Source organism: Gregarina niphandrodes (genome assembly GCF_000223845.1).
Source record: "Gregarina niphandrodes unplaced genomic scaffold scaffold00011, whole genome shotgun sequence".
Classification (NCBI taxonomy): Eukaryota; Apicomplexa; class Conoidasida; order Eugregarinorida; family Gregarinidae; genus Gregarina; species Gregarina niphandrodes.
This window is the reverse complement of record NW_011645781.1, coordinates 79838-89417: the sequence shown is the minus strand read 5'-3', so window position 1 is coordinate 89417 and position 9580 is coordinate 79838. Positions and strand designations below refer to the sequence as shown.

General features: G+C 54.4%; 5 protein-coding genes across 5 annotated transcripts; 2 read left to right on the top strand and 3 right to left on the bottom strand.

Moving 5' to 3' along the window:
• Window positions 1-68: 68 nt before the first annotated feature.
• On the bottom strand, window positions 69-926 carry GNI_066890 (hypothetical protein; the record flags this gene model as incomplete). The annotated part of the gene is made up of 1 exon (XM_011131871.1): window positions 69-926. The coding sequence occupies one exon, from the start codon at window positions 924-926 to the stop codon at window positions 69-71; it is 858 nt and encodes a 285-aa protein (XP_011130173.1).
• Window positions 927-1182: 256 nt separating this feature from the next.
• On the bottom strand, window positions 1183-2832 carry GNI_066880 (hypothetical protein; the record flags this gene model as incomplete). The annotated part of the gene is made up of 2 exons (XM_011131870.1): window positions 1183-2597; window positions 2817-2832. 2 exons carry the CDS (start codon window positions 2830-2832, stop codon window positions 1183-1185), a joined length of 1431 nt encoding a protein of 476 aa, XP_011130172.1.
• Window positions 2833-2899: 67 nt separating this feature from the next.
• On the top strand, window positions 2900-4579 carry GNI_066870 (glycerate kinase; the record flags this gene model as incomplete). The annotated part of the gene is made up of 2 exons (XM_011131869.1): window positions 2900-3994; window positions 4124-4579. 2 exons carry the CDS (start codon window positions 2900-2902, stop codon window positions 4577-4579), a joined length of 1551 nt encoding a protein of 516 aa, XP_011130171.1.
• Window positions 4580-4652: 73 nt separating this feature from the next.
• On the bottom strand, window positions 4653-5516 carry GNI_066860 (hypothetical protein; the record flags this gene model as incomplete). The annotated part of the gene is made up of 3 exons (XM_011131868.1): window positions 4653-4896; window positions 4935-5109; window positions 5153-5516. The coding sequence occupies 3 exons, from the start codon at window positions 5514-5516 to the stop codon at window positions 4653-4655; spliced, it is 783 nt and encodes a 260-aa protein (XP_011130170.1).
• GNI_066850 (hypothetical protein) lies at window positions 5505-9125 on the top strand (the record flags this gene model as incomplete). Its single annotated transcript, XM_011131867.1, has 1 exon — window positions 5505-9125. The coding sequence occupies one exon, from the start codon at window positions 5505-5507 to the stop codon at window positions 9123-9125; it is 3621 nt and encodes a 1206-aa protein (XP_011130169.1).
• Between the last annotated feature and the right edge of the window lie 455 nt (window positions 9126-9580).

Sequence of the window (9580 nt, the reverse complement as noted above, 5' to 3'; positions counted from 1 at the left end):
CCCCCCCCTCCATCATCTTGGTCCATCTCCCTAAGCTCAGTAGTGTCTAACTAAATGAAAAAAAGTATCTATGAAATGACTATCTTTACATGGAACTTGCCGGCGAGTTGCCGCGCAAAGACCATTAGGTTGGTGCGAGTGTGATTTGCTTCCCAGAATGAAGTGAAGTGCGGGTAGTATTTGCAGCTTGAACCGGGTTCTGATCGTTTGATTGTTATTTCATTGACATTTTCGTTTGCTATCCACCAGATGTTCTCCCCCAAGCACTTCATCATGCACTCTTCCTCTCGCTGAATTACGTCCAAATCCTCTTTCCATACGGTGTAAGAGAAGCACGCCAGCAGCCGTCCCTCGCTGGTGACTTTGACTACTCCATTGGCTTCTATTTGGATCAAAACTTTCTCGAAGCAGCAAGGTGGTCGATAATTAAAGGTGTGAGGGAAGTACTTGCTGGTTTCGTCGTCAAATCGGTATCTTGTTTTTCCATCGCAAACACAGTTCCTGTGCATCGTCCATTTCTCGTACATGGAGCTTCTGTCCACAAGGGCTTGTGGCACATGCCAGTCGACCGGATACGGAACCAGACTCGCATTGTCGCTGTTGTGGGCAGCATCACTGGGCTTGGATTCGCGGCTTACCCCGGCCTCGCCGCTTACCCCGGCCTCGCGGCTTACCGAGGCCTCACGGCTTGCCCCGGCCTCGCGGCTTACCCCGGCCTCACGGCTTGCCTCGACACCGACTTCCTGAACAGTTGCCTCGGAAGAAACCCAGCTCTGCTCATGGCGGCTACTATTCTTACTCTGACTACTACTCTGACTGAGGCGGCGAGCCACCTCATGTACCAACACGGCGGCCACCTGATCTTCAAGAGACCCGCTACTCTGGTTGAACAGACGGTCGCTTACACTGGGGGAGCGGGATGCCATGCTATTGGAATGTAGAATGTCCCACTGCTTGTGCGGGTCGCTGCAGTGATGGTCCAAGCAGTTTTCGACCATTCTGAGAAAAAAGGGGAGATGACTTGGGACACATACAACCCTCAACACGAACGACGTTTGGGTGCCCTGGAGTGTTACCAAGTGTGTACGGCGTGTGCGACGAAATTACCCGACGAAGCTGACAAGTGGAGGAGTCATTAATTCTTATCTACTAATTTTTAATTTAATAAGCGGGTTGGTTGTTCTATTGTTCGGTTTCAGCGACCACCTCCTCTACGACGGCAGGTTCAGCGGTGTCCTTGGGGGCTTCCATACCTTCGCCCTGCTCGGAAAGCAGGTCAACCACGGTCTCACGGTCCCAGACACGGCGCGGGCGTTCCACTTCCCGGACGAGCTTATCGTTCAGGAGGTTCTCCCTGAGAGCGGCATCGACGTAAGCATCACGGAGTGCGAGTTCATCGACGCGGAGCCCGCCGCCAAGTCTGTCCACACCGAGACGATCGACGCCCACACGGTCGACGACGCCCAGTCTGTCCACACCAAGTCGGTCGCTACGGAGTCTGTCAGTCCTGAGGGCAAGGGGGGCACCACGGCGGATGACTTCCGGGCGGAGAGCCAATTCAGGACGCAGGGCGAGCTCGGGACGGATAGTCAGACCGGTGCGGACGGCAAGATCGTCAACACCGACGGGCGAACCCAGAGCCGTGGCGTAGTCAGTGCGGAAAATGTCCAGAGGAACACCGCGGACTAAGTCCGAAGTGGTCACAAGCTCGCGCCCGAGGACGTCTTCAACCAAACGCGCCTGGAGTTCGTTTCCGGTCTCCTCCACCTCGTCAACGGAAGCGAGGAACTGCGTGCGAGGGAAGTCCCACTCGCTCACGGCGCCAGGCAGGGCCGCCCAGCGTCCGTGGACGGAGCTAGCCGGCACGTACTGGTCCACGAACTGGGGAACGGCCTGGTCGATGTACTGGGGAACGTACTCGTAGATCTGAGGGCGCTCAATAATCTGCGGGCGTTCGATTATCTGAGGACGCTCGATGATCTGGGGGCGCTCGACAAGCTGAGGGAGTTCAAACTCGAAGGTGGGGTGGGTGATCAGCGTGTCCGTCCTCTCCTCGATGATCGGGCGTTCAATTCTAGTTTCGAACACGGGTCTCTCGATTCTGGTCTCAATGATGGGGCGCTCAATGAGATGCTCGACAATGGGGGCGTGTTCTATGAACTCGCGCTGAGTAGTCTCCGTGACGATGGGGCGTTGTTCAATGAACTGAGGGCGTTCAATGAACTGAGGGCGTTCAATGATCTGAGGGCGTTCCACGAAGGTAGGTCTCTCGAGTATCTGGGGGCGTTCGATGATCTGGGTCATGGGCTGCTCCAATTCGATAACGTGTGGGACGCGCTCAATAATCTGAGGACGTTCGATGATCTGAGGGCGTTCCACGAAGGTGGGTCTCTCGAGTATCTGGGGGCGTTCGATGATCTGGGGGCGTTCGATGATCGTGGCGGGGCGTTCCCAAATGAAGGGTTCGACCATGGGGCCGCCAATCACGGGGCCACCGATCATGGGGCCGCCCAAGATGGAGCCACCAACGATCGGCTCAACAACTCCACGGATTTTTTTGGTGCCAGCGGAAGCGCAGAAAGCCAAGGCGGAAGTAGCTATAAGAGAGGAAGTGTTGTAAGGGTTGATCTAAAGTGGGGCAGTTGGGTAACTGAAGGGAAGTCCCGACGGGCAGCGTGTGTGTGTGTCTCCCAGCCAAGATGATGCGCGTAGCGAGCCGTCAATTGTGGCAAATCTTGATGCTAGGATGCAGGATGGCACACTGCTGCGGCACACTGCTGCCGGGTAGATCGGCCAGGCGGGGAGGCGTGGCTTACTCAAGTAGCCCTTCATTTGGTCGGTGTGTGTGGAAAACAGGTGACTTCGGGTAGCACGGGAAAACCCATGGTGGTTTTTTTATATGTTGCGTAGACACATAACTTCGGATGGAGGACGCATCTTGATGCGTCGGTTGCAGTTTCTGCATGACGAGATCGACGAAGATTTGGACGTGTACCAGTTTAATGATGGGAAGGAGGTGTTATTGGAGCGTTGTGAGTCGCCGCATTTGCCGGAGGGTCCTAGTCCACGACGTCAGCGTGGGGTGGTGGACTTCAGTGGTCAGCCGAGCAAGGGGCGTCCGAGCCCGTCGATTAGTTACCGGCCGGGGAAAAGTTTCAAGTCGAGTCCAGATAAAGCATCAAGTCCGGGGGCGGCAAGTACCCAGGCGGACGAGGCGGCGGCGGCAGAGAAAGCGGCAGCAGCTGAGGCTGCTGCTTTCTCTCCACGTAAGAGAATGAACAAAGGTTTGGTTGATCAGTTCCTAGGTAAATGCTCTGGTAAGTGTGATCTCAAGGTGGTGGTTGCCATGGGTCATTGGAGTAAAGAAATAGACTCGCATGAGGCGAATTGCATTGTCGTGGATACGCTGAAGGAGAATGGTGTTAACGACATCTACTGTCTGCCCATGTCTTGTGGCAGTCGCGGGTTCATCAATAGTTTCCGCGCTCTATACTACGGTCAAGATTACGACATCATCGACCTCGATGTTCGATCACCGGGCAACGATAAGGTCATGAACACTGTTCCAATGCTTATCAACCGCACGAATAATACGGCAGTCATCGAAGCTGAAAGTATTATCGGTCAACACCTGCTTAGCACACCGTTACAAGGAAATAGCTATGGCTTAGGCCAGGCCCTTCGCGAAGCCGCCGAGATGGGCTTCAGAACAATCTACGTAGGTCTACCCGCCCAAGCCGCTTGTATCGATGGCGGCATCGGAATGGCCCAGGCACTTAGCGTCGATTTTTACGACGTCGACGGAAATGAACTTCCACATGAAGGCAACGTCGCTGACCGCGTAGCATCACTCAGCCTAGACCATATTGATAATGTCATGTCCGACTGCAAAATCATTGTCGCTTGCGAAAGCACACTACCCATACATGGCGAATCCAACAGCCTTAACTCCCTACCGGCGTCGCAACGCGACGTAGCCATACAAAACATGAACGTCAGACTCCCCCCCCCCGCAGCTCACGCACATATTACATTGTTATACACACGTTTTCGGTTGATTGCACACACGTGTTCGCGAACACAAACAAGTTGTGGAGGGCTGATTAAAGGTAGTTTAATTTAGTCATTGGTTGAAGTTGTCGGGCGCGTGTGCAATAATAGAAGTGCGTGCATACAGCCAGGTTCTGGCTGTGGTGGTGGAGCGGCGTACATGTTGTCGGTACTACTGGACACGGAGCTTAAGTCTGGTTTGGCGGTGGTAGTTGACGACGAGTTTGAGTCGCAAATCGCGAAAGTTGACCTGCTCATAACTGGGGCATACAATGTCGATGTTAGGAACGTTGGAGATATTCCTGTCGAGCTATCAAGGATGGCGCAAAAGTACAACACTAAGACTGTTGTATATACAGCCCAAAACTCAAGTGGTGTCGCTGATGCTCCTGATGTTGGAATGAGTTGCATTGTACCCATTCCAGAAGGTAATCAGATTACAACCGACCAAGATATCTGTAACCTATTGGCGAAGCAGGTAACTAGAACAGTGAAGATGTTGCGAATTGGCAACGAGGTTAAACTCTGATTTTTTTGTCGCAAACCGGATTTGCGAATTAAGGCGGCTTGGCCATGGCTTCCTTACCCTAACTGGTGATGACCTATTGATTAACGTAGCAGTAAAATTCCGGATCGTCTATACCTGTTGATATTTCTAAAGGTTCGAGGACCAACGCATTATATAACCAGTGCAGTCTGTTAGTCATAATTATGGCTAGTCCACAAAGACCATCATCAATGGTAGGGAGACGTAATTTAGTCTTGACATAATTGAATAGCTCGGGATCAGTGAGAGCAGACAGACATTTGGCAACATGGATAGGATTTTTCATCATCGCATAGACGCTGAAAAAAAGTGTGTGTGTGTGTGGTGCAAACATTACGTTTCAATGAAGCATTTGACGGTATCATCTTGAGACCCCTTAATGCGGGCAATAATCCTTGCTATTGCGGGATTCACGGCCAATAGAAGCATTTGGATCTCTGCCTGGTAACTCATTAATGCTGAAACGATTATTAGCGGCACGAGAGGGTCTTGAGCACATGTAATCTCATCCACTATAAAAAATAGCGTCATCCGATCATCGGTTGAATTCATTACGAGAAGTGAGGTTGAACGTCATTAGATCCCGTGCAACCGTTTTACTGACTTCAACAAAATTATTACAGGCTTCATACAAGTCTCTACCAAGAACGCACTCTCTCCCGACTGACTGTTGTCCCGACTGACTGTTGTCGATCGATTGGCTAGTTATCCCGATTGTAGTCCATGTGGCACGATTGTAGTGTGATGTCCATGTGGCGTATAGTCCATGTGGCGTGTAGTCCATGTGGGGTGTAGTCCATGTGGCGTACTTTATGGATGTGATGTCCCTGGTTCTTCTGAAAGAGGATTTCTTCTCCGTGTCATTTTTTGACGTTAGAATCTTAGCCAAGACATCTCCGTTTGCGTAATGCACCCCCATTCTGCCTGCAGCAGTGAGGATGATTCGGAACTTTTTGTGCGTCCCCGGCGAATATTATTGCCACTAAGGAGAGACCTGGACGTTCCCGTCAAGCATCGTGGACGACGACAGCACTATGTCGAGTCGTTGGAGTGTTCCACGGTGCCCAGTCCCTGCTGTCTCCCCTGGCATGACCATCCGCGAGATCGTCGGGGGCAGCGTTCGCGGTCTCCAAGATATCTCTCTACCGACACTCACCAATCTTGGACACAAAAAAGTTCGAGCTGGTGTCACTGCCACGATGGACACACATGTATGCAACGAACTATCGACCCCATACGACTGGAGCCGCCACCACCGATGGGCCAACCGCCGTCTCTGATCAACGCCATTGCGAACGGTCACCATACTGACCAACAATCCACCCAACCGGTGACCGCTTACCCCACAGCCAGCAACCCTATGACCACTAACCCACTCGGCACCAGCACCCACCCTCCTTCTAGTACTCATCCTGTGACGAGCAACCATGTGAGCGGTCACCCTCGAACCACTCACCCTCTAGCCATTCTGCCCGTGACCACTCAGCCTCTAGCCACTCAGCCTCTAACTATTCAGCCTCTAACTATTCAGCCTCTAACTACTCAGCCTCTGACCACTCAGCCTCTGACCACTCAGCCTCTGACCACTCAGCCTCTAACTATTCAGCCTCTGACCGGAGTGTGTCCGGTCAGCGATACACATGAATCAGTGCCGGCAAACATAACGACATCCACTGACCCCAGAACATCGGCAGCAAGCTCTCTGGAACAGGCCATGCCTCCGTCTTTCACACCCGGATCACCAATTGGGATTTCTCTTCCGAACACGATTGTAGGCATCCCGATCGGAAAACAGCGACTCGGCACGGATCCGGACTTCGTGGAGGTGATTCCCATACGTCCAGCAGAGGTGGAGCCGTCACGAGTGTTCACGAGGACCGACCCTCCTGTGCTTGACACTCGACCAAGCATCCCCGCGAATGGTCCTCTGGACCTGCTAAACCCGAAACCTTCTTTCGGCTCGAACCAGGGACCTGACGACCAGCGTTTGACGGAACAGCGCAGGGCCGACCGGGAAGTAAATCACCGCCGACACGTCCGACTTCTTCGGACCCGACAAAGTGACACGGACTCGGAAACTACCGCCGCATTGGGCACACCATCGTCGCCGGACCAAACGTACCACCGCCGAGGACACACTGGGGGCCGCACACACACTGGGGGTCGCACACACACTGGGGGCCGCACACGCAGTGGGGGCCGCACACGCAGTGGGGGCCGCACACGCAGTGGAGGTCGGTCACACAGGGAGGGTCACTCACACAGTGCGGGCCGCAAGCACAGTGCACGTGGCACACACAATCCGGGCCGTACCGTCGAACATTTGCACAAAGGGGTCAGTCGGCACGCAGAGCGGGCCGCGCACCTGGAGCACAGCAAACATTCGGAAAGGCAAACGGGGCGGAACGGGAAGACCGAAGCCTCTGTTCGTACGCAGGTTCGAGGGGAGCGGTATTTCAACCGGAGTCCTGAAGGTCTACGGAGTCCTGAAGGTCTACGGAGTCCTGAAGGTCTACGGAGTTCTAAAGGTCTACGGAGTCCTAAAGGTCTACGGAGTCCTAAAGGTCTACGGAGTAGAACTAGGCCGTGCATTGCCGGAGAATCTTGGGGTCGGGGAGTGTGTGCCCGTAGAGGAGGGGATGAGGAACGGGCGGCGACGGCGTTGGGATTTTCTCCGCGGCGGCGAGTGAGTTCGCCCGGTCGCGGCCGGAGACGACGGCGACCGGACCGGTTACGGAACGGGTCGAGTGGAAGTGCTGAATCGCTTCCGAAGGGGCGGATGGCACACACCCATCGAATGGGTGCGGAGCCGTCGCTGCTGCAACTAGTAACTTTTAAGTGCATGAGGGCCCTACTGGCGCCGTTAGGACGCGCGTTCGGGGTGCAGGTCGTCATGCGGCCGCCGCCATCCATCCCTTGTGCGCCCGACCTCGAAAGCGTTTTCGGCGACGGCGGCAAGACCTCATTGGAGGCCAGTCGAGAACGCTGCCGGCTCCTCACGGGCACGACGGCCCGACCGTCAGCGGACACGAATCCACATCTGATTACCGCCGCGCCACTCATTCAGGAACCACACATTGCTATTCTTCAATCTGGCCCGGGCATCATGGCTCCGGCAACGGGTCTGAGAACGGGTCTGGGAACAGGTCTAGGAACCGGAAGGTCGGAGATGAAGACCGGAGATGCCACGCTGCACACAGTTAAGACCCCGAACGGCGCAGCTGCAGAGCTCCGGAACCAGCCTCATCAAATCCGCTTACGGAGTCAAATGATGCAGCCATTAACACAGGCGCGACGGGACGCAACGGGTGTTGGTGGCCAGTGGAACCCGCGACTGAGTGCGACGTCTCCGCGGATTCCGGCTACACAGGTTCCGGCTGGCGGGGAGCAGGTGATGGCTGGGGATCGAGTGCCAGCTGAACAGTACACGAGCCCAGACACCTCCTTGGAGGCGCTGAAGAACCGGGTGATAACGAGGGCTCGGGAACGTCGCGCCTTGATACGGACCGCACTAGGCATCCACTCATCCGCCACGGAGTCTGCGGAAGCGCTGGCTCCTGATCCTCTCAGCCGGTTTGTGGGCCAGAGGTTTGTGGGCCAGAGGTTTGTGGGCCAGCAGAAGCCCGTAGATCACTACACACCTTACACGATGGAGGAAATTTCCGAGAGCGACACGTACCAGACGGATCTCAATCCGACTGTGGGGCACGACCGCGTCCCGCGGGGATTCACGGGGCGTGCAACCGTCGGGTCGACATTTGGTGCGGGAGCTGGGAACCTTACACAGCAAGGTAACACAAGGAAGGTTCAGGACACGTGTGTCCCTCCGTCACCCCTCACTAGACAGTCAGAAAATCCCAGATGCTCAGGAGACCCGGGGGTAGAGGACATGGAGACAGAGCACACGGGGGCTGCCTGCACCCAAACAAAGTCTGCCGGGAGGTCCCGGATCGCTGTGGGCAGAGATGCCCGAATAGGAGTTGGGGAAGTGGGAGATGGGGAAGTGGGTGGTGGGGAGCGGGTGCCTCTTCGTCTGGATCAGATGTCCGTGACCATCAAGAGTGCGTATTGTGCGCCGCTTGCTAACGAGTTAGTGTCATTGTGCATGGCTGCAATTTGGGTCGTACCGGATTTTGGTTTGCTCAGGTCATTGGCCAAAGAAAATGGTAACTCTCCCTCTCCCCTCTCCCCCTCCCTCTCCCTGATCTGTGTTGTAGAACTACCAATGAGGAACAGCATTGTGTCACCTGTTTTCGGGGCAGAATTCAGGATCAAATCTAGCGCCCTAATTTTTCGATTGGGGTTCCGATTGCGATGTTTGCCTTGTGTCAACAAACAGCATGTTGGAATACGTCTAGAATGTGACCAAGCTCAGTGCAGGAAAAACTACGCCCAATATGAGGCAGTTAAACTCGGGGTTCTTGGCAAGACATGGACTCAAATAAGCTTGTGCGATTCCTTTGGCCAAATCAGTAAGAACACACACACCTTTGAATTACACACACCTTTGAATTACACACACCTTTGAATTACACACACCTTTGAATTACACCCTACATAAATCTTCCGCAGTTCCATCAACGTCTGTCAGTCATGTATTTGGATCCGCGGTTGAAGGGAAGGCATTTGCATTCCCCAAATATTTGGGACTCAAAACGGACCATGACTTGAGCAAATTCATGGCCGCTGGAAACACGCAAAATTCGCTGGTATTTAGAGTGGATTTGAAGTCGATTGTGAGCGGCAACAAACGACGGGTGTGACCCACCTGCGTGACCTAACCTGCACGGGTATGACCTACCGGGTATGACCTACGGGTGTGACCCACCTGCACGGGTATGACCTACCGGGTATGACCTGCCGGGTATGACCTACGGGTATTACCCACCTGCACGGGTATGACCTACCTTCAAGAACTCACGCGAGAAAGAACACTACCACCAGGCTCACTGATTCAAGTTGGTCCACACCACCAAGTTCGGT